The 27,307-nt window shown below is 42.8% G+C and overlaps 1 protein-coding gene across 3 annotated transcripts in view; it reads right to left on the minus strand.

Moving 5' to 3' along the window:
* LOC149318394 (ATP-binding cassette sub-family C member 2-like) overlaps positions 1–24,379 on the minus strand; it is a 39,412-nt gene extending 15,033 nt beyond the window's left edge. The window contains exons 1-20 of one of the 3 annotated variants that reach the window (XM_089509595.1): positions 24,044–24,379; positions 23,517–23,690; positions 22,507–22,635; positions 20,914–21,048; positions 20,115–20,237; positions 18,981–19,036; positions 17,652–17,883; positions 16,797–16,972; positions 14,864–15,041; positions 13,831–14,085; positions 12,147–12,212; positions 11,197–11,334; positions 9,609–9,755; positions 7,920–8,004; positions 7,529–7,595; positions 7,109–7,235; positions 6,436–6,612; positions 4,199–4,366; positions 1,649–1,835; positions 1,184–1,310 (exon numbers count right to left, since the gene is read on the minus strand). In XM_089509595.1, the coding sequence (XP_089365721.1) occupies positions 1,184–1,310; positions 1,649–1,835; positions 4,199–4,366; positions 6,436–6,612; positions 7,109–7,235; positions 7,529–7,595; positions 7,920–8,004; positions 9,609–9,755; positions 11,197–11,334; positions 12,147–12,212; positions 13,831–14,085; positions 14,864–15,041; positions 16,797–16,972; positions 17,652–17,883; positions 18,981–19,036; positions 20,115–20,237; positions 20,914–21,048; positions 22,507–22,635; positions 23,517–23,573 (2,630 nt within the window). In that variant the 5' untranslated portion in view covers positions 23,574–23,690; positions 24,044–24,379. Of the gene's footprint in view, positions 1–1,183; positions 1,311–1,648; positions 1,836–4,198; positions 4,367–6,435; positions 6,613–7,108; positions 7,236–7,528; positions 7,596–7,919; positions 8,005–9,608; positions 9,756–11,196; positions 11,335–12,146; positions 12,213–13,830; positions 14,086–14,863; positions 15,042–16,796; positions 16,973–17,651; positions 17,884–18,980; positions 19,122–20,114; positions 20,238–20,913; positions 21,049–22,506; positions 22,636–23,516; positions 23,901–24,043 lie in introns of those variants that run through there. The other 2 variants (XM_089509594.1, XM_089509596.1) reach the window with 2 other exon arrangements.
* Positions 24,380–27,307: the final 2,928 nt, after the last annotated feature.

The following is a 27,307-nucleotide window of genomic DNA, read 5'->3' on the forward strand; positions in this document are numbered from 1 at the left end:
GCCCTTGCCTCCCCCCATGCCATCCTCTTCCCGTCACAATAATAATAATAATAATAATAATAATAATAATTCATCACCCCAGAATGCCATCTCTGCATCCTCTTGCTTTGCTTTTCCTCCTTGTGACCCCAGAATGCCTCATATACACATACAATAATAATGATAATAATAATAATAATACCTCACCTCGGAATGCCATCTCTGCATCCTTTGCTTTCCCTCAGATTGCCACCCCAGAATGCCTTACAATACACATGTGTAGCAAAAGCATTTTGTATCAATTTACCAAATTGAAAGAGAAACATTTGTAACATTCACATTGTAGCATTCACGTATTACACACACACAAATATATATATTTTAAAAAGCCTCTTGCAAAGTGAGGTGCCCTGCCGGCAGCAAGCGAACGAAAGGGAAATGTAGCACAAGCACACACATTCTATCAACCTGTAGAACTATTTGCATAGTCTGTCAAAAATATAGCAAAAAAAAAAAAGAGAGAGAGAGAGAGAGAGAAAGCAGCCCGCGAGAGAGGAGGCATGTTCCGCCCTCTGCCCTCCCTCTGACCTAATTCCTCTCCTGAACTTGACTCAATCATGACCGGAGCCAAGTTCACATTTGCCAGGACCCGGTTTTTCTCAAAAGATACAGGTAAAACTCCACTGTCAAAAGACATGTGCCAAGGGGGATTTGCGCCTCAACGGGTGTGCAAGCCTCGAATTTGTGTGTTAAAGAATCGGGGCCAATATGAACTTCCCACTTTTAATCCGGTTTCTTAACTGGAGGCAAATGGTAGTCTGAATGGCCCCTAGGTTGCAGAAAGGGCTGTGAGTTGAAACTGTTCTGGGCCCTGGAAAACTTCTGTGTGTCAATATATGGACAGTGGGATGACGAAATGGGGTGCAGCTGGTTGCACTGTTAGCTGCTTGGAGAAACAGGTTGCAAGAGATGCTATAGAAAAATGTATACTTCTAGCAGGAGTCTTGTTTCGCAGGCAAATTTTAACCTAATTCTAGCTGACCTAACACCATGACCTGGCTGAGAAGACTCAGAAATATTCCTAAAGAAAGAAACAAACAGGTAAAGGAATGGGAGATACAGAAAGGGTCAGGACTGAAATGGGATAGAAAGAACAAAGAAGAAAATAGGATAAAGTGGTTGAAAGTTCATGGAAGGCACTGACCTGCGGCTGAAGTTTTTTTGATGGACACTAGCCTCACTCTTCTGGGTCATGGTCACGACATCAGCTGGGACTTCTTCAGCTCCAGGTTCAGTATCCCCATCCAATTCCAGCTCTTCATTCATACCCACTAAAATGTGAAGCAGATGGAAAGATTGGACATCAGGATGAAGACAATGGTAGGGTAAGTGAATCTGGAGGCCACTTGCTGAATCCCATAATTTAATTTCTTATTTATTTTACTCTTTTTATATCCCACCTTTTCTCCAATATTGGGATTCAATACATCTTAGAGAATAAAATGCAAGTGCCTCTTTGCTTTTTAGAATAATATCTAGAAACACGGGTGTTTTAATTCACATTTAGCTGCACAACCTTACTGGACGCGTTGCGGAATAAGATGCATGCTGAAAGGGCACTGAACCTTGATCAACCTCCCTTGATTACATACAGTGTCATGCCACTAACCTGTGGCTTCCTCTTCAGGCTTGTTTTCCTGCTGTCTCCCATATGTGTTGAGCAGCTGAGCAAACTCTCCGCCATTAGCCAACAATGTACTATAAGAACCCTTTTCAGAGACAGCTCCATCCACCAGCATTACAATGTCATCAACTTGGGCCAGGAAGCTTAGGCTGTGAGTCACCAGGATTCGTGTCTGTAGCAAAAATCATCACAGTAAAGATGGCATCCTTCATGATACTATCTCTGGGATTTGTCATTAAATATATAGGGCCTCTACAGAGCACTCCATCTGCTCAGTGATGCTTTATTCTCCATATTCTTCCAAAGAAATATTTGGAGGCTAATTGGAGGACATTACCCAGTTCCATCTCAACTATACAGTTACCTTGCATTTTTAGCCTGAAACTGCTGGATTTACATTTAAAAACCTGAGATCAGGATACCTTAAGTGAGATCTACTCCTGTATGTGCCCGGGCATAAATATCCTAAAGATATGCTAAACTAAACAGGGTTAGTACTAGAGATACAGGGAGGCTGTCAGTGAATACCACATGCTATAGGTTATATTTCAGAAGAAGGCCCTGTCAAAACCACCTCTAAGCATTCCTTGCCTATGCAAACACTATGAAATTCATGGGGTCACCATAAGCTGAAAAACAACTTGAAGGCACATACATACATACTCCTGTATGCATCTCCCTTGATGTTTAAATCAACACCAAAGGTTCTGCTCTTGTGTTTGCATTCCTGCTTTCCCATAACCTTACAATTTGATGCATGAGCTTGACAGACAGGGTCATCTGAACTGTGGAACCTGCATTATACAACTTCCTCTTAAGGAGGATTTTCCAGTATATTCATTATTCATCTTGGGATGTGCAGAGAAAATCTGGCTTTGTAAGAAGACATTTGAAAAACTGGTAAATCAAATGTTAAACAGTACAGCTGTCATGCACCAGAAAGCTCTTTGGGCCTTGTCTTACAGGAAATACTCTCTTGGTTGCAATTCTAGTCTCAAAAGAGTCAACTAACCTCCTACTTTGCATACTATCAGCCAAGCCACCTATTAATTGATTGCATAGAAACAGAACTGGACAGAAAATGCATTGGATGTTATTGTTATAAATACATATTTTCAGTGATTTAATATTCTTTGCACTGCTGTGATTCTGTATTCTTCATATTTAATATATTTTTCTATTACAATTGTGTTGCATGTAGCTCTTGCTTCTACTGTTTCTCCGTACTTGTTGTGTTTCAGTTCATTTGCTATCCACATTTAGAGTCCTAGCTGATTCTCCAAGTCCACACGGGTGTACCAGAGTCCACAAAATTCTGGCAGCTAAGCCAGCCCATCAGATCAAACAACATACTTATCTTGCATCTCTCCAATCCCAAAGGTCTCTTCAATCATCCTCTGGCCCTTTACCCCTTGGCAATCAGCATGCTGCACCTAAACTGAAACCTGTCTGGCCTGGATCAAAGATTTGTTTTTTGTGGGTCTTAACAGTTGGTTGACTCTTTGATTAGACATTTCTCCCACATGACACACTTTATTTGCTTGAACTTTAATATTCTGTTAGCTATCTTGGCTGTATTAGATAACTTGGTTGTTAATATATTGAAGGTGAAAATGTTCAGATGTGGCAATGGCTGCAGAAGCCTAAATTGGCTACAGCTGGAATCCAGAGCAGCAGTCAGATGTTCAAGGTCAACTGAACATGACTAAATATAAATATGCTATGTCTTAAGTCTGAAGAGGGATTGGTGTCTGTGGTGCATAGCAACTTGTATAGAAGAAGCTGGACTTAGTGGTCACCTCATGGTAATACTGTATGTAAGGAAAACGCTGTTCTGGTGGATTGTCGAGTTTGGAGATAGTGTGGTGTCTCAGTAAGAGTTTTTGTATAGTAGTGACTAGCTCATGTTTATCTGAAACAAAGTAATAAAGCCCTCTAAAGAGTGAATTACTGGAGAGTGATACTTTGATTTAGCAGCTGTTTCTCCAGGCATTGTTCCAGCAAGCTGAAAGCTTGTATTCGGAGTTTCGCTCTGTTCCTGTGTTGGAGAGATAACTGGCATCTTCATCCATTTGGCACCAGACCAGAATCACGGGCAAGGTTCATCACTCAAAATATCAACATTGGTCTTTGTTTTGGAATACACCAAGAGGGGAGCATCACAAAGCAGAAACAAACAAAAATCATAATGGTACAGAAAATTAGATTGGTTTTTTCTTCAGTAAGTATAATGCTTAGTCTCAGTGGGTTTTGATTCCTAAACTCTTAAACGGGGGACAGATGAAGCTAATATCTATAGAAAATTAGCTTTGAAAGGAGCCACAGACTTTCATTGACATCAACAGCTCCCTTTGGAGTTAGTTTTCTAGTATTTGAATCAATAGGATTAAGTTTTCTGCAGTGCCTGGCTTTTTGTATGGTCTTTTTTTGGGAGGGGGGAATGTTAGGGTATCTGTTCTGGTAATGATATTAAATAAAACAATCCCTCCCTCTATCTTCTAGAAGAGAAAGTCAATAGGAAAGGCGTAGGATCACCTTATCTCGCAGCAGCCCATCAGGCCCCAGGACTTTGTCAAAAATGTGCCGGCCAACATGGGAATCCACAGCCGAGAGAGGATCATCCAACACATAGATGTCTGCATTGTTGTATACAGCTCTAGCCAGGCTGACACGTTGCTTTTGACCACCACTCAAGTTAATGCCCTGCAGAAGAAAAGAGCCATGCTCAGCTCTACTGGCCTTATCTTGGAAGGCAGCCCACTATTCAGAACAGGAACAATAATCCCATCTGCCCCACTGGTACATGCTGGCTTTTCAAATTTAGAACAACTTCCCCCCAAGTATTCTAAAATAATAGGATGGATTTCAGATGGCCAATAACTATGAAGCCTGGTACAAGGTGACCAGATAATCTTCTTTTCCAGGACATGTCCTACATTTCAACCAGGAAGAATTCAAATATATCTTCCATTTTGAGCATGATTAAGAAGCCCTTTGAGTAACACTACATGTGCTATTCCCCTTCAAGAACGTGTCTACTTGGCAGCCTGTCCTTGCTACAAAAAGGGGGATAGGCTGGATCCTCCTAAAGTTCTTTTTTCCTAGGAGCAGCAGCAGACAAGACTTTCCCCTGGAGCTTGGGGTGCATTTGTTTCTCAAAGGGGAAAAGGACAGCAAACATGTTAGGCAATGGGCTGCTTGAGGACACAATGCAAATGTTGAATGGGGGTTTTCCCCTTAATTTCAGCACAGTGGACAAATGAAAGGAATAATTTAAATATAGATTCAGTCAACGACTTGTGGCTAGTAAAGTACAATTTTAAGCATTTGACTTGCTCATAGTTCAGTAAGTACCTTGCAAGCTAACAAGGCATTTTAACAAAGATGTTCAGCAGAAAAATACAACTGAGCACACAGTAAAATACAGTATAAGTAATATAGCTGTAAATAAACCAGACAAAATACATTTATAATTATATTAGTGTTTTTAGCTTTAATTTTCTAACCTTCTACATTTTTCTGGAGTGTCCTAAATTTTCTGGTGCCTTGTTTTCCTTTGCAGTTATGACATCTGATCACCCTGACCTGGTAACGTTCTCTGTAGTTAGCAACTGTACTCAACCCATTCTCTAACTGTAACCAAACTTGGAAACAGCTACTTACCAAGTTAACATAGGCACGTTACAGACCGCCCAAAGGGGCAGCCTGTATCTGGCCCTTTCCCTGCCGGATCGGGGCCTCAGCTGCCACAGCGGCAGCCTCTGAGGCCCTGATCTGCTGTTTTCCAGGCCGCGGGGAAGCGGCAAAAGGCCGCCTCCCCGCAGCCAGGAAAGCGGCAAAAGGCCGCTTCCCCGCAGCCAGGAAAGCGGCAAAAGACCGCTTCCCCACAGCCAGGAAAGGGGTGTCCTTGGGGCTTCATGCCCCAAGGACACCCAATGGCGGAGGGGACGATAAGAAAGGGGCCTCTCGGCCCCTTTCTCATTTGCGTTGCTGGTGCAGCCATGTAGAGGCTGCGCCAGTGACGCAAATCCTGAAAGGAGCTCCGAAATGGAGCTCCTTCCGGCGCCACGGAAAGAGCACCGGGACGTCACTTCCACGCCACCCCGTTTGAAGGCAGCACAGTGGTGACGTCCCCATGATGGCGCCGATGAATATAGGGTGCTGCCATTTTGTACATCCCCAGGACGTACTAGGGTTAGGGCATCCGGAATGGACACCCTTTCCTAACCGTAGTACATCCTGGGGATGTACTTTACGCCCATCTGTAAAGGGCCATAGTTTTATTGTTTTCTTTCAGGATAATATAGCTGTATGTTGGCACAGGAAGGAGGGTATTACTGAAAGCCAGGGCCTTACCATTAGCCAGTGTGAGGTGATTGTCTCAGATAGTAGATGTTAGGAGGTGGCAAGAAAGTAGAGTGAAGTACAGAAATTTGTGCCATGAAGTAAGCTCTGTGCTTCATGAGATGATCTGTTGCCTTAAGGTGTGGTGGGGGATGCTCTCTCCTCACCAGTGTTGAAGAAAATTCAGTCTGTCAATCCAATTGTTTTTTTCTGTATGGACATGCAGGGAACACCATCTTGTTCTTCATGTGAAGAACTATCCACATCATCTCATGCACTCTTATGTCTCCTGTTTCCTATATCATAAAAGCCATTGACCTGCAAGGGATCGGGAGGGATGTCTTCCAACTTCCCTATCCTATATGCACCAGCTCATCCTCTCACATCACCATCTGCCCCCATTATGCCACTGAGCCAAAAATTGGTACCTTCTCCCCTATTTCAGTGAGATCTCCTCCTGGAAGCAGCTGCAAGTCTGGGAGTAAGGCACATGCTTCTATGACCTGTTGGTATCGAGCCTCATCAAGGGATGACCCAAAAAGGATGTTGTCCTTCAGGGTGGCATTCTGGATCCATGCTTGCTGAGGTACATATGCCACTGAACCCTGGGGGGAAAGCAAAATAACAGACATCCATCTTGTCAAAATACTACTTGGGGAAGGTTGCAAAATCAGCAATCTAGAGCTGATGAGTGTGAATAAAATACATGGCAGAAACAACTTAGGTCTGAACTTTACATAGAGCAAATGAGACATTAAGGCCTTTGAAGTCACAGAATGGACTGTATCATTCCAGCACACAAGTAGAAGATCAGGTTGTTGGGTTTTTTTTTTTTTTTTTTGGTTTTTTTTGGTATATTCCTGAAAGTGAGGAAATCTCTCTTTGAGTAGAAAACAACATCAGAGAGAGCAGGCTAGGCTAGAATCTTTCTCCCCAATTGTGCTAGGTATTTACTTACACGGAATTTTATTTTGCTTTCTTTTAACAAAGAAGATTCTGTGGAGGAATCCCTCAGCTCCAGATAGAATTTACAGGGGCTAATGGTTATTTTGCATAGGTAGAGCAGGCCTTAATGCATTAGGAAGAAGTCTATTCCCTCACCTGAATGTTGATGTGTCCCTTGATGTTCTCCATCTCACCCAGCATAGCTGACACCAGTGAGGATTTTCCTGATCCCACAGATCCCACTATGGCCAATAAGTGCCCATGTGGAATTTCCAATGTTATGCTGCAGGGGAAGAGTGACATATAGATTGAAACTCAGTAATAACTGGAGGCATGTAAACAAAAGCAGATATCGGTCCTTGGAACCAGAAGAGAACAACCCCTGATGAGAGAACCAGTGTTAACATTCTCTTGGCCCACAGGATTTGATACTGTATATTTTTTTTCTTGCCAGGACCAATATGTCAGCAGGTAGGAAAGGAGCCCCTTCCCCTGCATTTTTGAAAACAAAGCATCACACATTTCCTACCCCAGTCTCCTTCCCCAATACAATTATTTCTGTGGCTCATAACTTACTCTCTAATGGTGGCATTAGCATTCTGTTCCCAGGCAAATGATGCTTCAGAGAAATACACAGCATGGCCTGGGAGAAAAAGCCAAAGTCACATCACAGAGCTTAGGGAAGTTATTTTTTCCCCCAGAATATAATTTCCAGAATCCTTCAGCCAACATGGCCAGTGACCATACTGACTGGGAGTTCTGGGAGCTGTTGTCCAAAAAGATAACAGTTTCAGACTCTGATCATTAGCAGCAGCAGCAGCAGCATGAATCTGAAGAGCAGAATAGGCTCTCTTTTAGCCCATCTGTAGAGCAAAAACTATGTCTGTATTTTTACATGTTCACCAGCCTTCTGCAACTGTTCTAGAATTTGGCCTCTTTTGATCCCCAAACCCTAGTTTCTATTTACCAGGGCTGGTTTCATGCCATATGGCTGAAGTGTTCAGGTCTTCACTGCCCAGATACCGTTCTAGTCGCCTAGTAGACACATTGACCTGAAAATAAGGTGTAGAGGCAAAGTCAGGCATGGTGGGATCACTATCACCATCCAATAGCATTGGGCAGCTGCCAGGACCCAACACATATACATGTCCTGAGTCCTATTTTAAACATTTTGCTTCCTCAGAGTTCCAATCAGTGCCAAACCCCAGGATCTGGGAATTGCTACTGAAGTTTTCAGTTGTGCTCCACTAGCATAGAATCATAGTGAGAAATTGTGGGGAACTCCAATGGCAGCTTCTAGAACTAGCTGTTGGGCATTAATCAGATTATTGATACCTCTATTGCCAGTTAAGCACAATAATGTAGAAGGAGCACACAAGTGGATGCTTTGCCAAAGGACCTTTACCAAAGACGCCTCAAATCTGGAATTATCCCTGAGACTTGCAGTTCTTTGGTGTGTTCACATGTGCCAGGGCTTATTGAGCTCATATACAGACTAAGCAAGGCTCTATAGAATAAAACTCAGTTCTATTAAATCTTCATTATCAGTTGGTAGGGCTGGCCCTACTATTAGGCAGAAGACAGTCACATCTGGCACCATATTTTGCATGTCGTGGAAGTGTAGCAACTTGATATTTGTTTGATTTGTTGCCATTGTACAGTGAGACCTCAGTATCTACGGGGGATTCATTCTGGACCTCCCACGGATACCAAAATCTGCGGATATTAAAGTCCTGTTGTCCCTAATGGAGATGCGGCCATGTGCACGTACCACTACTGGGGACAATGTGGGCGGTCCCTAATGGTGGTGCGACCACGTGCATGCACCGCCATTGAGGACAACACAGGCTTGCGGTCTGTGGATGCTCAAATACGCAGACATCAAGTCCACGGATAACGAGGCCCCACTGTATTTGTATTGCTATGCATGGGGAAAAGCACATGAGGGGTTCATAGAATCATATAATAATAGAATCATAGAGTTGGAAGAGACCACATGTCTAACCCCTGCCATGCACGAAGTCAAAGCACCCCTGACAGATGGCCATCCAACCTCTGTTTAAAGACCTCCAAGGAAGGAAACTCCACCACTCTCCAAGGGAGTGTGTTCCACTGTCAAACAGCTTTCACTGTCAGGACGCTCCTCCTAATGTTGAGGTGGAATCTCTTTTCCTGTAGCTTGCATCCATTGTTCCGGATCCTATTCTCTGGAGCAGCAGAAAACAAGCTTGCTCCATCCTCAGTGTGACATCCCTTCAAATAAACCTACCCAGCTCCCTAAGTCTCTCCTTGTGGAGCATGCTTTCCAGACCATTCACCATTTTGGTCAAACTCCTCTGGATACACTCCGGGTTCTCAACATCCTTTTTGAATTGTGGTGCCCAGAACGGGACACAGTATTCTAGGGTTTTCTGCCTCTGTGTCAAAATCAAGTGTCTAGGTTTGGAAAGTATGCACCTTTCTCTTAGTTGGGTGGAGAGGTGCCATTTGTTACTTAGTTTGGGGCGCCAAAATATTTTGGGCCAACCCTGTCAATTGAACAAGACCAAACCATCTCACTCTATAAACAGAATGCAAGCAGCAAAACTGTAGCTGCTACAGGGTCATATTCATCTTCCCCGTCCCCAGTTAGATGGTTTCTCATGGGCCGGCTCACCTGCACCAGAGCAGACAACACCATTGGCAGCATGGCAAGGGGGAAGCGCAGGACATTGAAGAGAGAGATAGAAGTGAAGGCCTTCTGTGCATCCAAAACATTGTTCTCATCGATCATCACATACACAGCAAAGGTTACCACAGAAACCTAGGGAATGAGAGTCACTGTGATGAAGTGTGATTTCCAACAACAATACAAAAACCCCAAACCTCTTTTTGTTTTAAAACATTTTTGGTAGGATTTTTTGTTTGTTCATTTAAACTAGGTGTTTTGTTTTGTTTGCTTGCTTATTTGTTTGTTTGGCATTAATGTGCAGGATTACACCAATATAGGACTAAATCAGAAAATTAAGTAACAAAATGCAGTTCAGATGTTATGGCCATTAGCTTAAATAATTCTTCTTCTTTAAAAAGTGCTCTTTTAAAGCAAGCTATTTTGGCTGAACTTATGTTAATTGAAGGATTTGTTTCTGAATGGCAATTCTTGCACTAAACAATAGTGATTAAAAAGAAGCAACTGATATTGCATACTAGTTTAACAGTGAATAACTGCCAATAAATAGTTAAATTATTGTTTTAATTCAGTCACTGTTGTTCCACTAAGAAGGTTGGAAAATAGCAATAATACCCAGACTTAATCAATGTGTTTTTTAAGTCATTTGATTTAAACCAACCAAACCAGGTACTAGTAGCTACTCTTTCCTCCTGGTAATTCATATATGTGTAAGCACAGTTTATTACCTAGCATGAAGAACTAACTTTTAAAAGGAAAAGCAAGTAACAGCCTCAAGTGAGTAAAATGTTACTGTGTTCTGTGTTACTTTTTATTATATCATACTCAAAGTGGGTATAGCATAATAAAAAGTAATCAGAGTTTAAAGCAATATTGCTCTTTCATGATTGGAAGTGTATGTCTTGTTGTACAACAGACTCATAATCCCCAAATGTTTAGAACCTAATGAGTTTTCATTATTACTCCAGCTGTGTCCTTTTGTGGACAAGAAACACAGCAATCATCCCATAATCTTTGAACTCTCCAAAGTTTGTGCGTCCAGCTGTGTGAGATCAAAAGTGAGAATGTACAGCAGTCTCAGCTTTGATACCTTCCCTAGGGTAGAAACACAGTCCTGGGAACAAGCTATTTCACTGTTTTGTGAAAAAGTACCTATGATCTTGGGTGGCACAGAACACATCACAGTAGTTAAAAAGAGAAGGGAAAAACTTCCTGTAAGATTGCTGGAAAATGAGAACATTATCTGGTGGACAAGCCTAATGCCATGTGGAACACAGAGCTTGGAAAAGTTACCTTTATAAACTACAACATGCACCCACCTCAAAGCCTTCCTCAAATATTAACTTTTCCAAATCCTGGAAAATGAGCAACAAGAGAAACTCATGTATATGACGAGGGCAAGTTTTGGGACCAAAATTATGGATTTTGTCATGACTAATGGATAGGTTGAGTGTATCATACTGAGAGATATCCTAAATGTGTTCTCATATCATGCTATTTTCTGGTAAGCTTCTCCTTATGTAGGAGTCAAGGCCCAGCCCCACTCCTTATGTCCAATTCCCAAGCACTGTCTTACCAGGAAAGGAGCACACGTGAAGACAAAAATGGCAACTGACTGCAGGTAGAAAAAATGAAGAAGTCCCTTCATCTCATGTCCCCGGATTTTTTCAACTCGCTTCTGAAATGATGGCTCCCAGGCAAACAGCTTCAGGATCTGAGGAGAGTTTAAAGTCAGATATAGAGCTCACTGGTATGGAGCTCTCCACCCATTTAAAACTGAAGAGAGGTTCTACCTTGCCCCCAACCCTACCCAACTTCCAATTTGGAGAGCACGTTATAGCACAGAGGTGGGCAACTGTGGCCTCTTTGGGTTTTTTTCCCACCTACAACTTCCATGAGTCCTAGCCAGCATAGCAAATGGTAAGTCTTGCAAGAACTGCCACCTGTAAGCATCTGTAGTTGCCTACTCCATTTACTGTTCCATCCCCTCTTGACCAATTAATACATCAGTATCAAAACAGATGCCGACTTTTCAAATGCCTGCTTGTGTAGAGCATCTGGCAGAGGCTGAAAACAATGTTCCAAGTTTTCATGTCCTTTGTCTGTCTGACTTCAGCGGTGAGGAATGGAGGCCAAGGGCCACATGTATACTTGGTCAAGTATATGTGGTCTCCTCCCACTTTGACTCCAGCTCCACCCACTGTGCCTCTGGCCACACCCACTGAGACCCTGACATGTTTTGACTGAGATTACATGGACTGCAACAGGAAGAAGGGTCTTTGCCTCTCCTCCAAGTCATGTAAAGTTTGGTAATCAATTCCCATTAGTGGGTATAGTCAATGCAATTTTATATTGTTTTTTAGATTATTTTAACAGTTTAAATTTTATTGTAATTTTTTTTTAAATCTGTGAGCTGCTTTTGGGCCCTTCAGGGAGAAAGGTAGCATATAAATGAAATACATAACTAAAATAAATAATATGACCAATTAATCACTGTACTGGATAAATCTAGTCCCTGCCAGTCACCTTGATGCCACTGAGAATTTCATTCATGATCTTCATGCGCTCATCCTTGTAGTTCATGTTCTTCACCTAAATAAAGATGGCCAAAACATGCAACAGTGCAACAAGAATCACTATATAGTACAAAGACTGGAAAACAATTTTTGTTTTGTTTAGTTTTGTTTGGACTACAACTCCCACAATTCCCCAGCCAACAAGGCCACTAGCTCCTCCTGCACTGGTCCAACCACCATTACCTGGCAAGACATGCTCCTCACCCATGAAGTGGTGTACTGGTTTAGCTTCTATGCTCTGGCAAAAACTATCCCTTCTCCATTATGGACTGTGCAGCATAGTCACCAGGCAGCAAGAAACTAGTTTTGTTTCCAGAGGCTATTCAAACCATTTTGCAGCATCCCTTCCTGCGTTCAAGGTAATGGCTGGCAAGCGTGACAGTTCAATCCTGCTTCAACAGTGACCATGGGACAGCAGCCTCCACCACTGAGGACAGCAAGATAGCTGACAATATCTCCCTTTCAGAAGCCTACATCGATCTTGGTGACAAAGGTAAGCCACACAGCACAGAGTTCTGTCTCTCAATATTTCACTTCTGATCACTCTCCCTGCATCAGACACCAGAAGCAGCTGCCTAACTCTGCCTAGCAGGGTCAACCATGTTGGCTACTTCTACCCAGAATACAGAAGTACAAGCAACCTGACACACTAAAGGTTTTACTAGATGTGAGTGTCATTATCTCATCTTTTTCCTTTATGTGGACATATAAAGTTCCCATCCTTTGCCTTTATATGGACATCTACATGATAATCAAAAGGTTTTGTGGACCACCCTACGAGCAAGGCTATGGCCACTAAGAAGAGCACAAAAATGCAACTACTTGTAAGAATTGATTATCACAAATTTACTACTCTCATCACAGTACACATAACTGCAGTGGGCCTCCTAACAGAAAAAAGACAGACCAAGGCACTAGGGTGTTTGCTAGATGCACTGTCCTGGACATTTACACCATCTTTTGAGCCCCCTGGGCTTCCAAGGAATTGATTTTTTTTTGTATATTTTTCCATCTAAATTGTCCCAAAATGCTCCTAAATGCCCACTGGGGGTATGTGATGCATTTCTATCACATTTTGCAGCCCACCCCCAGCCAGTTTAGGTCCAGGAACTGTCTTTTTTGAAACCACTAACATTGTAAAAAAAAGCCCCCATATCTCCTGGAGGCATTTCAGGGCAAAATATATTTTAAACTTTTTTTTTTTTTTGGCAGAAGCAGGCATGTCCCTTCAATGTCTCCTTAGGGGGTTCATGTGGCCCTTTAGCCTTCCACAGTTGCCTGTCCCTGGATTAGAGAGTGGTATCTGTGAGTTGTATTTACGGAGTTATTTAGAATAAGTAGATATATGTACAAGTAACAGTAAGAACTAAGCTAAAACATAGTGGTGTCTGTGATGGCAGCAGCTTAAATAATCAGAAGAGAGTTATTATCACATGTGGTGACAATGGTGGAAGATATAGGTCCCCACACATTTCCCCATGGGCCTCCTGCAATATCTTCATGTACCACCTCCACACCACATGTTGGGAACTGAGGGTCTAGAATGATGGGTACAGAGTCTCATGGATCAGACAAAAAGCTAAACAGGAAAAGGATCATCACTATCTCCTTTTCAGAAGCAGGTGTGCACTCACTTGGATAGTCCTGGCTTTGCTGACCAGCACTGCATTGATGGGGATAAGCAGCACCATGACCCCAAGCCCCGCAAGAACAGAGGGGCCCAGCTCCTCCCACAGAAACACAAGCGACAGCACAATCTGCACTGGAGCAGACCACAGCTGGTGCACAAAGTTTGTAAAGTCCATAAAGCGCTGGGCATCCGCTGACATTAGATTCACTGTCTCACCCACTGTAGATTCCTTCCGGTAGGCATTGGAGACAGTAAGAGCCTGTGGGCAGAGACACAGTCATTACTAAAAGAGTCAGGCAAGTCTGCCATTTTCATGAAGGACCAGGACACACAGCAATCTCCAGTGGAGACTATGAGAGCCTGAAACAGTATTGTTCTAAATTAACACATGAGATTTGTAAAATGCTTGAAAAATGTTATCTTTTGCACTAGAACCCTTAGAAACTTTTAGCCGGCATGAAATGGAATGCTGGCTGGCTGGAAGGATAGCAGTTTCTGGGAGATCAATTGTGAAAAGGTAGCTTTTGCAAGCATTTTCTTCAGCCAGAAGCAGACAGTCAGGCAGGCAGCAGAGCTTGAGAACATTACTTATTGGGGCTACAGCTCCCAGAATTCCCAGCCAATATATCTATGTGGATTCTGAGAGCTACAGCCCAAAAACCCTTGTAACATTTCCAAGGTCTTTCAGGAAGAACAGCCTGAACATCCACAAGCAGCAGTATTACAGCTCCCTTTCAGTTCTCTGCCCTGGCCTTGCTACTGGTACAGCTCAGCCCAGCTCCCTGCAAATAAATCGACAGAAGGGAAAGCAGCCCCAGGGACCCCACTGAACCAGCATGGTATAGTGGTTTGAGCATTGGACTATGATTCTGGAGATCAGGGACTGATTTGTCACTCTGCCATGGAAACCCACAGGGTGACCATGAGCAAGTCACACAGTCTCAGCCCCAGGAAACACCTTGATAGATATGCTTTAGAGTCACCATAAATCGGAAATGAGTTGAAGATACACAGCAAGAACAACAACTACAACTGACCTTCTTATAGATGGCAGCCATAAGAGCAGTGCGCACACTCATGCCCAATTTAAAGCATAACTGGAAGTACTGCTGCAGACAGATGGACTGTACCAGGGCAGTTACAAACAACAGTAATGCATAGAGGTAGCCATGCCAAAGGTAGTCCTTTGGATCTGACACAAAATTGATCATCAGCCTATGAAAGAGAAGATAATCAGATCTCATCACCATAAATGCCACCCTTGAAAAACCATGAACAGACTACACACCCGAAGTACACACACCATTTAGCCCTGAACATCATCCCCATGCACAGTGCAAATTCCTTCTCAGAAACCAATTTAAAAACCCCAAGCATAGAGATGTCACTACCTCTCAGCATGTGTTTCATCTATAAAGCCATATCAAAGTAATGATTTAAAGCAGGAGTGTATAAACTGTTTGTTTTATGAGCATGCACTAGAGCCATATCTAGCTAAGGCAGTTTAAAGTATAAAGGCGAAATGGTGATTAGTCTAGTAAGTGCAAAGAGGATGATATGTCCTATAAAGAACCATGTACACAAAGCACAAAATAATATTGTCAAAAGGATGTCATAGAAGCTAATGGTTTTATTACAACTAGGAAGAAGACAGACGCTTAAGCTTTGAAGACCTTCAGTGTCTTTGTGTGTTTGCATGTGCCTGTACATGCACATCCTTTTTTAGAAGCCAACCTTTATTACTACAAGGCATTAGAGAAGTTATATGTGACATATTATCTTTTTGAAACATCCTAAACATTCAGATAGAAGTTTAGACCCGAGTTGCAGAAAAATAAAGAGTGATGAAAAAGGACTTGGGCAACACTAGACTGACACCTTTCTTACCCAGTTCCCACTATGATTTAAACCGGATCATGATTGGAAAAGATCCAGTTTAAACCACCATAGTTCCCACTCTGTCCGAATTGCTGAAGCAGAAAGGGGGGCCATGGTTTTGACCCATTTAACCTGCGTCAAAAAGACACTGGTTAAATCAGGGTCTTTTGGGGCTGAATCGACTTATTTGGAAATAAATTGATTCAGCCCAGTGGGAACCAGGGCGGATTCAAATCCCCCTGGTTCCCATTGGCAGTGGCTTCCCCAGACTACTGACCATACCTCCATGCCTACCATCCTCAGTCCTCTGTCTTCTGTCCTCCCAGCCTATCTCTCTCTTTCCGCCCTGGTGTGCCTCAGTCATCCCGGCCTGCCTCTCTCCTTCCGCCCTGGCCTCTCCTCTGTCCCTGGCCTACCAGTATGGCCAGGAGGACAGAGCAAAGCATGACGGGGAAGCCGCAGCTGTCGCTTCCTGCATCGATTCTTGAAACCAGTGCAAACATAGTGGGAACCACTGTGTTTGCTAAGCTAGTTTCAGGAATCGGTTCACGAATCAAATCAAGAGGTAAGTGGGAATGTTGCCTGGGTTGGGAGGACACCCAAGAGACTTGTAAGCCAAGGGGGAATTAGAGGGAGCTGAGCCCTCCTACAAATGGGAAAGCCAGACATGTTGGTATGGAAAAGGGCGGGCTTGGGATGGCTGATATGATGCACCTTTTTGTGTCTTGGCAGATACCTTCTCTTTATTAATTTGCTTGTGTTTGTTGCTTGCTCCTTGGGCCTCTAACCCTGCTTGGCTCCTCACCCTGCAACAACCTAACAGAATCCTTCCAAGAACTATATCCTGAAGCCACACCAAAGCTCAAGCTGCAGCTATTTTCAAGAGTGCATTGGCCATTTTTCTTATATGAGGACTCTTTAACCTTAAAATAAAGACATTTCTCACTACTTCAGAGGCTCTAGGTGTGCCTGAGAATTCATATAAACTGAAGTAGTGTATGTACCCCTTCCCATGGAGTATACACCATCTATGACACCCATTCACCCAAAAAACTAGGAAAGCTTAGAATAAAACCTGGAGTAGGGACTTACTTCAGCAGCTGTGGGCTCACAAACACCAGTAGGTCATGTATCAGCTTCAATGCTACCGATTGCAGAAGGTTTCCACTAAAGGTTTGAATTACAGCAAACATCAGCCATCCTTTAGCGTAGTCACTTTTTGAGTCTCCTTTGGCACTCTTTTTCTTTTGTTTTTTCTCTTTCTCTTCCTAAATTCAGAGCAGCATTTACACTTGGTAGCAAACATTCCTCAGGCTGAGTGGCCCACAGAGAGTTTTCTCTTACCACCCAATCCCAAAGTGGTCCCTGCAAAATGCTTCCAGAACTGGTATGTTATGTCAGAAGGAAGAATCTTGCATCTAGGAAGCCTTCTCATTCTTTCCCGCACATCAATCACAGGATTTGGAATGGAAATGTAGGCTGCATTCACACTACAAAATAACCTGGTGTAGAACCCAGATTATTTTCATGATATTCACACTTTCCCCAACTGCACTCGATGCAGTGGGGGGGGGGGCATGAAAACACCCACTTAACCCAGTGCATTTGGCATCGGGTCCCTTATTGCATCTTTTTTTTCTTTTCTTTTTCTTTTTTTTTTTTTTTTTTTGGTGTCGCAATGATCCAGATTTTTGGTAGTATGATCACACTACCAGCTCAATCCAGGTCATGTGAGATCATTCCAGTAAATGAAGGCACCTCCATTTTGGAATGACATGGTGTCAATGTGAATATCAAGCAGTATTTAAATGCCTTGGAGAGATTTGATCATGCTAAACGTAGTGGGAACAGCAACTTGGTATAGTGTCACAAGGGAGAGCCAGATCTCTTTGGGACAAAAAAGGTGAATGCACCCGTAGAGTCATTTACCCCAACCCCATTACTTACCAGAACCAAAACATCCAGACTCTGTGTCTTGCTCAGCCCATTCCTGTAGTCAGTGGCTGCTGGGTGCTGTTTCTTCTTTCTCTGCCGGATCTCCAAAGCCCTCTGGGCTTTTTTGACACCAATTTTCATGTGCTTCTCAAATGTGCCAAAAACTTTCTGGGTCTTATCTGCATCCTTCAACTCCCAGACATCCTCCATTTCTAATGGCTTCCGATAGCCTTTCACAACTATACTGTAAGACACATAGAATTCTCTCAGGCACTCAAGCCCTGTTACTTTTAGAGTTCTTTGTTCTGGCCATGTCTAGCCCCAACAATTATATGTGCAGAAATGGTAACGAGAGTACAAATCTGTCTCATACCAGTGATCATCTATATGGCCAGGGTGTTTGTGGAAACAGTGGCATCACTAGGGTTGGTGTCACATGGTCCGGTAACCCATGGTGTCACCCCTACGATTGACCACCTCCTGTACTACACTGTACAGAATCCTTAGTAAAGTTTTTTGTACTAATGTTACTCATAAATTGTAATTCCCATATATCGCTTATTGTAATGATATTGGTTTTGGGGTGTTGCTACCAAAGGTGCTTCACTCTTGCTTTAAGGATTATTCTTCCAGTTCAAAAGATTAGCTGTCCCTCTATCACTGGTGGCCTTTGCTCAGTACAGTCTCCAGTTCTTGACACTGAATTGACCATTAAGATCTGCTTGCTGACCCTCCTCTGTTTCTCACCATTGGAACACAGTTTGCCATGTGGAGACCTAGGAGAGGGCAGCTCAATGGTAGCAACAAGGATGAGGCTATGACAGGGAGGACAAAAGGAGGGCATTGCCCCTCCAAAGAACAATTCCACGCCTCTCCAACGAAACTCTTCTGCTGAGCTTCAGATCCTCACAGCCACTGGCTAGAAGGTTGACCAGAAGTAATCTTAACTCAGAATCAGCCATGGCAGAAACGATGCATAGCTAGGGTTGCCAGGTGATAACTATTTCAGCCCCTGAGATTTCTGCCCCAAAACCTGAGACCTAGGAATGAACCCTTGTGATGTCACAGGATGTGGTCACTAGTGATGTTACAAGGGGATGGTGTCATCAAGGTGATGTCCCTGCTGATGTCATTCAAAAACAGTAAAAGGAGAAAATATATATGTGCACACAGACATTTATCATGGCAGTGCTCTTCCTCTGAGTTTCCTCCTCTTCACTCTAAGGACTAGGGGAAAGGTTCCAGCTCCTGAAGCCCAAGGAACTCTATGACATGTGTACAGTCCTGAGCCCCACCCCAGGCACCTTTATGCTATTCTCTTTTCCACCCAGATCTGCATACCTGTTGTACCAGTGGAATGTGATCAAGCTCAGGATAGAAGCTGCAATTTCTGGGTTCTGGAAAAACAGGGAAAAAGAGACTCCACGGTGAAAAATTCAGGGAACAGTAGTCATGAGGCATTCATTATTTCACCTTTCCATATCAAAATAAAACATTTGCAGATACGGAAGATATCATACCCATTCCCACAGTGAATTACTGTGCAAAGTACATCAAGTGTGCCTAATATAGCCATTATAACTAGAGCTCCAGTTGAAATATTCTTCATCCTGTGGAGTAATTTAAGTTTCCTAAGGATTCAGCCTTTCTGATGGAAATAAAAATATTTAAATATCAAAAATAACAAAGCAAAACTTGTTAGGGTCTAGCTTTAAATTAGCAAAGTACAGTGCGCCTGCATCATATGCAGGTGCACTTTACGTGGCTTTCAACATATGTTGAAAGCTGTGCTGGGAGAAGGGGTGGTGCGCCCCATAGGGAATAATGGGGTGTGCGCCTGGGGTGCACGTGCGCTACCACACCACCATACCACCACATACATAACCCCATTCATTTAAATGGGTCTCAAGCATAGGTGGAATTCGCTTTATGCAGGGGAGTCTGGAACGGATCCCTCACGTAAAGAAAGGGCAGACTGTAACAGAAATGTGCTCTTGTCTAATTATGCTTTCTTAAGGAGACTGACTCCAAAAAACAACAAACTCGTAGTTTGTAGTTTAAAACAAAAGTCTACTAATGGTTTTAATCCATATTTACATAGAAGCTACATCCTAATGTAGCTAGTGAATAATTCAGATAAAAGAAATATTTATCTCACCATCTTTCCAAAGAAAGTTGAGACAGCAGGAAGATGGAGAACCAGCAATTCAGTAGAAAATATTTTGAGAGTTAGTCCCACAGAGGGAATGACCTAAGTTACATGGTTAGTTTGAATGAAAGAGAGCGAGAGAGAGGAGAGTTTGCATGCAGGAATTCTCTATCTATCTAAGGATGGGGAAAGAGAATGCAAAAATCTTCCAAGACATTCCATCAAGCCTAATGAAAAAGCTGCACCAAGTGAGGAGACATGGGAATTCCCAGCCTATTCCCAACTCCAAAGTTATCCTACCAGCCTAGAATTGTAATGACGCTCACCTTTTTTGCAGCCTCCTTCATTTCAGGAGCAATGTCAGAAATAACAGAGATGATAAGCAACAGGAGCTGAAGCCCATAAGAGGCCACAAAGAAACTGAAATAGGGTACACTGGTGATGGAGCCCTGCAGAAGAAGAAAGCAAGCGGACATTTCTGTTGATACAACTTCCCAAAGGTAAGAGAAGACTACAACTTGTCAAATAAACAGAATTCAGAAAAGTTATCTTTTGGACTACAGTTCCTAGAATCCCCAGTCAGTATAATAATAGACATTGTAATCCAAAAAAAGTATTTTTTCCACACTCTAAACAACTGGGAATTGAGTACTAAGACATCCATGCCTTCTCTTCTTTTTGCCATAGGCTGACTGGCCTTCCTTCCTTATTATTTATTTATTTATTTGATTTGCATGCCACTTTTTTCACAGCAAAGGATCCAAGGTGCCTCATGAGAGGCTAAAACAAAAGTTAAGACACCATTAAATAAACCATCTCAATAAAACAGTTACATTTTTAAACTATTAAAACCATTTAAAACACAGTACAGTTTAAAATACAGCACACACCCTTCATAAAAAGGTCCCCTTTCTTCCCATTCCTCCCAGTCCCAGACCCTGGGCAAGGCAATGAGTGAGCCACAACAGATGAGTTTCTTGAATCAAATGTGGTGCACCCTGTTTTCTTTACATATAGTGAGTACATGGACCAGAAACTTTCTGCTAAAGAAGCCTTTGATGGGACTGTCTCATCCTTTCTCATCCTGAGCTGCCTAGCCTTTCCTGTACCTCCCTTACTGCTAACCTGAATTGCTTGTCGGATCAAAGTCTGGAGTTGAAACACGCCACATAGGACAGAAAGGATGAGAAACAGGAAGAGAACCACCGAGTCCCGGCGCATGGTGACGCGACGGCTGTCATGGATCAGGAAAACGAGCACCTGCAGAGCAAAGAGATTATAGGACAAGGCTAGCTTCAGGGTTAGGAAAGGGAAAGAGATGCCCCATTAACTGATACTACCAGGCAAGATGTGGAACATGATAACGGAAGGTAGCCCCGAACAGGTTCCCATGGAAAAGTTACCTTTTGAACTGCAGTTCCCCAAATCCTCCAACAAGTTATGCCATGCTAGCCAAAAAATACATTTTCCAAGCTCTGCAGCTAGGATGAGCTCATCATCAGGGACTGTAACATTTAAATGACATTCTGCAGGGAGCTCAGTACAAATGGATGGCTGAATTTAAATTAAAGGCTTGATGACATTGTGACACAATTAAGAATGAGCTTTTTTCCTAACAACAATATTTAATACTGAATTTACACAGTGCTAAAACTCATTTTTATTTGTGGTTCAGATTAGCTAGCCAGAACATGTAGTCATCTACATTTACATGGGTAATCTTCATTTTGATGGATAAAAATGTTTAGTCCATTTCAACAAAAACAAAGACTCTTGTGTCATCTTAAAGATTAATAAATCTATTAGTTTTCAAAGAAGTAGCCATGTTAGTCTCTTGCAACTTAAAAAGGAGGAAGGGAGGGGAAGAAAAAAATATGTGGCAGTACCTTTAAGACTAACTAGTTTTTATTTTAGCATTATATCCATTTTCATGAATATAAACGCACTTCTTTAGATGTTAGTGTGTGCAAAGGCTGATGCAATAATGAATGTAGCAGCTTTCAAAGAGACGGTTGTGTTATTCTGGTGCAGCATAAAAAGGAAATAGAGGATGGGGGAAAGGGATTTTAGCGGCCTCATTAAAACACACTGATTTATTTTAGTGTGAGCTTTAGGTAGAGTGCCAAGACTACATATATTAACACACTATATTAATATATATGTCCTCCACAGCTACATATAAAACAAGTTAACTCACTTCAAAGGAATTGGCTCTCAATAAGCAGATTTATTGCTTTCATACCTCAAGATTACTACCAGCTTGTCAGATCCACATCATCTCATACAACCCTTTGAAAGTTTATAGCTAAGGCCACAATTTGCATTCTTTGGTACTATGTTACATTCTGATCCCACCAGTTACATGGTTATAACTGGTATATACTTGATGATTTAATATTAGTTTCATCAGTGTCCGGTGGCATTATAGGAAGCAGTGAGCCTCCTGGAAGACCACAAGAACAACGATTTACTTTGTGAATAGGCTGACCTCCCCCCTCATCACACACAATTTAACATCAAAAATTCCTGTTTTTCAAAATCAGAACTCCCTCCCAAAATGACTAATTAGTACTAACTGGGCCCCAAATTAGTGGATCAAGCAGAAGCTGATCAGGTAAAAATTGCTGATTGTTGGGAGGTGGGGTGGGGAAGAAAATAAATAACACAATCCTTTCATTCTATTGCAGGGTGCATAGCTTGCCAAGGAGTGACTCTCACCCAAGTGACCAAGTAGAGTGCGGGATTCGTGTATTGGACAGCAGGGTTATTACGGTGGTATCCTAAGATTTCAACAACTGTGAAAACCAGTTCAGCTAGCGCCAGCAGTGACAGCAGCACAGTCAGCACCTGGAAGGGCAGGATATAAATACCATTAATAATAATAATAATAATAATAATAATAATAATGGAAGAAAACAGGTGTCAAATTGTTACTCTCACAAGGTTCCAGTAGAACAAGGCTGCAAGGAACTTTCAAACAAGAGAAGAAGAAGCAAATGGGAGCTTGGAAAAGTTACTTTTCGAGATTAAATCTCCTAGAAACCTTTAACCATTATGGACACAGGCCATGCTAGCTGGAGGAGTCCTAAGAGTTGTTTTTCAGCTTCAAAACACTAATCCATAGGTTGCATAGTGTCTTTGGTGGCTTGTCCTGAAGTGCTGCTAATGTGTCTTCCCCATTCTCAAACCAAGCCAATATATTTATACATCTCTTTCCTGCAATTGGTTTACAAAAACTTGTGCCAGTGAAATGTGTTTGTCTTTTTAAATGCCATGAGACTTTTCTGTTTATTCTCTACTCAAAAGTGGGTTCCCAAACTATATAGCAACATATTTCATAAAAATGAAGTTGGTTACAAATAAGTATTCCAAATTAACAAGCACAGAATAAAACATTTCAATAATTCAATAATTCAATAAATTATACTGGAATTAACACCACCCTTTCAGATTTCAGTCGCACACAGGTCCACACTTCATTACCCACAAAATGTATTAGCACGCCAATGAATTATTTTGCTTTTTGAAGTGAGCTTAACAATAACAAACAAACAAATCCACTTGAAGGTGGAAATAAAGTGTTGTAGTTGGTGCTAGAATATGCCAGAAAATAGTCTGGGTCAACAGAAACCCTGTTAAAAAAAAACCCTGAGAACTACAGCAACAAATACTGCAGCCTCCCAACCTATTTACCCCATTTGGAGGAGCCTAATGCCCTTCTCTCTTACTTGCTTAGCAAGATAAACTTTTGTGACAGATAATTTCTTCTTCTGGCATGTGAACATAGGAAGAAGCTGCCATGGGCCAAAAAGCCAGAGGAAGCCCAGTGGGATCCAGACAAGAACAGTCTGTTCAAAGCAGAGTGGCAGGTCGGCATCCTCACGATCCAGTAAAGATGAGTTCTGCAGGCATTAAAGATAAACATATGATATAAATCCAGACTCATTAAAATCGTGAACCAATGCATAGCATCTAACATAACTTTACAGATATTCATATAAACCACTACAAACCTTTACACCAGGCATGAGGAACCATTGACTGCATCTTTTTTCTGCCGTCTCCAGTCAGATACGCCGGGATTCCAATCGAATCCAAGGTGAGGCGTTCCTACTGGAAACCGAATTAACTCTAGAACAGTTCTAGAGTATCCCGCAATCGTTCCTACTTAAAATTGAATCGTAAAGCGGTTTATAATTTGAATCGCATTATCGTCATTTAACGCGGGTTAAAAAAATAGAAGGGTCGAACCTACATTTTTTCCTTGATTTGGGATAGGATTTGGAGCATTTCAATAGGAACGATCAGCCTTTGAAATCGGCTTAGCTGGATGGGAGGAGCGGAGCGCGAGGGGCTGGCTCGGAGGAGTTGCCCTTTCTTGTCCCCATCCGTCGTGGCTGTCGCCATTTTTGCTTCCCTCACCCCTTTGTCCGCAGCGGTCTTTCAAGGATTATTATTTTTTATTATTTTTAATGGTTTACAGGCGCTTAATCTCTTCAGCACTTAAGCGCCTGAAGTCCCGGCCGCTCAAGCGCCTTTTTCTGTCAAAGGACTCTTAAAGGCTTCCCCTGGTGTGAGGGGAGCCATTGAACACCATTTGTAACGGAGGAGAGGAGGGGAATAGAGCCTTCCATCTTTCTTTCCCAATCTGCTCTGTGTGTGTGTGTGTGTGTGTGTGTGTGTGTGTGCGCATTGAACACCATTTGTAACGGAGGAGAGGCAGGATGCGGGGGGGGGGGAATAGAGCCTTCCATTTCTTTCCCAAACGGAATCTGCCTTCTCCTCCTTGATCCCATTTTCCAACCCTGGAAAGAGAATCTTTTTTGGGGAAGAGTGCTCCATCCCTGGGCTGTCTTTGGAGCCATAAAGTGGGGATATGTCCTGGAAAACCCATCCCATAGTTCCTCTGGAAGGAGCTTTCCCAAAATTCGCTTTGCCTGCAGCCCATTCTATTCTATTTCAGTCTGTTTAGCCAGTGTTTAAATCTCTCTATTCAATCCATCCATCTGTATGTATTCTGTCTGTCTCTCTGTCTGTCCAACCATGTATGTATCTATCTACCCATATCTATCTATCTATCTATCTATCTATCTATCCATCCATCCATCCATCCATCCATCCATCCATCTGCCCATTTAATATACTTGTCCAGTACATCTGTCTGCCCATCCAACCATGTATCTATCTGTCTGTCTGTCCGTCTGTCTATCTAACTATCTATCAATCTGTCTATCTAACTATCCCATCTATCTAGGAGGGGGAGAGAGGCCTGGCCTGGAAGACAAAGAGCCCTCCTCCAGCCACCATCTTGAGGGGGAGAGAGGCCTGGCCTGGAAGACAAAGAGCCCTCCTCCAGCCACCATCTTGAGGGGGAGAGAGGCCTGGCCTGGAAGACAAAGAGCCCTCCTCCAGCCAACATCTTGAGGGGGAGAGAGGCCTGGCCTGGAAGAAAAAGAGCCCTCCTCCAACCACCATCTTGAGGGGGAGAGAGGCCTGGCCTGGAAGACAAAGAGCCCTCCTCCAGCCACCATCTTGAGGGGGAGAGAGGCCTGGCCTGGAAGAAAAAGAGCCCTCCTCCAACCACCATCTTGAGGGGGAGAGAGGCCTGGCCTGGAAGACAAAGAGCCATCCTCCAGCCACCATCTTGAGGGGGAGAGAGGCCTGGCCTGGAAGACAAAGAGCCCTCCTCCAGCCACCATCTTGAGGGGGAGAGAGGCCTGGCCTGGAAGAAAAAGAGCCCTCCTCCAACCACCATCTTGAGGGGGAGAGAGGCCTGGCCTGGAAGACAAAGAGCCATCCTCCAGCCACCATCTTGAGGGGGAGAGAGGCCTGGCCTGGAAGACAAAGAGCCCTCCTCCAGCCACCATCTTGAGGGGGAGAGAGGCCTGGCCTGGAAGAAAAAGAGCCCTCCTCCAACCACCATCTTGAGGGGGAGAGAGGCCTGGCCTGGAAGACAAAGAGCCCTCCTCCAGCCACCATCTTGAGGGGGAGAGAGGCCTGGCCTGGAAGAAAAAGAGCCCTCCTCCAACCACCATCTTGAGGGGGAGAGAGGCCTTGCAATTTTTTTTTTGTATTATATTGCAATTTTACTGTACACCGCTATGATCATTGTGGAATAGCGGTCTATAAATAAAAATTATTATTATTATTATTATTATTATTATTACCTATCCAGACTATCTTTCCATCTATTTGTCATCTCTCTCTCTCTCTCTCTCTCTCTCTGTCTAATTATCCGGTCTATCTCTCTGTCTAGCCAATGTACCTATCTAATTAGTCTATCTGTCTGTCTGTCTCTCTCTCTCTTTCTCATAGCATAGTAATCGCCAGCGTGTTGAAAGGGGTTTGAGCACTGGATTATGACTCTTTGGTCACCTTGGGCCAGTCACACTCTCTCAGCCTCTGGTGATGGCAAAAGCCTGCTTACTGGAATCCTATTCTATTACTCGCTATTCTTAGATAGCTCTGCAGTGATTGATATTTATACTGTTTGATACTGATGTGGTGGTTTTCTATAGGAGATTTTTAATGTTTATGTCAATAAAAAAGACTTATGCTTTGTTTATATGTTTTATTCTTAAGTCATGGCCAATTTTGCAGAGTTAGGATTTCCTCAAGTTGTTGGAGCAATTAATGGGTGCCACATCAAAATCATTGCTCCTGCTCATCAGGGTGCGCAATCTTCCCCAAAGATTCAATCTTTCCCAAAGATTCTTTCCCCATGGGGTGGCCAAAGCAAATTTAGGGAACCGAAGCTCTTTCCAGAGGAACTATGGGATGGGTTTTGCAGGAAATCCCTGCTTCATGGCTCCCAAGACAGCCCAGGGAGCAATCTTTCCCAAAGATTCTTTCCCCATGGGGTGGCCAAAGCGAATTTAGGGAACCGAAGCTCTTTCCAGTTTTCTCTCTCCCTCAACCATTCTTCCCCACGAATAATTACGGGACTCATAAGCACTTTCAGCGCCTCCTCAATTGGCTCTTTTATAAAAAACCGCGAAATTTAAAAGTGATGTTATGATGACGTCGCTTTGATTGACAGCCCCAAAATGGTGAGTGGGAACGAAATAAGGCTAAAACCGGTTTATATATACACCGTTTCATTTGAATAGGAACGAAAGCATATCACTTAAAGCGAATCAGTTGGTAAATGAGAACGAACGAAAAAAAGCGATTCGGAACGCGGGTTAACTACTGTGTTATTATGAATCACTTTTAACTGAACCGGGGTATTTTAAATCATTGTAAATCGCCAGTGAGAACCAGCGAAATAGTGGCTGAATTTTAAATATTCCACATAGACAGTTGAGATGAACTTTGCAGGCAGGAAAGACACTGGATTGAATTTGGGTTAAATTTGTGTCACATGACATGTGATAGCAGTCAACTATCACAGTGGTTTTCAAGCTTCTGTATCTTACATCCATAAATCCTGTTGTCAAAAAGATATGAGGCCCCATTGTGATGAAAACAAAGCACCCAGCTTTTCTGGGATTGGGAAAGACATTTATTTATATTTGCT

Source organism: Sceloporus occidentalis, unplaced genomic scaffold (assembly GCF_023333645.1).
Source record: "Sceloporus occidentalis isolate IW3139 unplaced genomic scaffold, rSceOcc1.0.p SCAF_2, whole genome shotgun sequence".
Classification (NCBI taxonomy): Eukaryota; Metazoa; Chordata; class Lepidosauria; order Squamata; family Phrynosomatidae; genus Sceloporus; species Sceloporus occidentalis.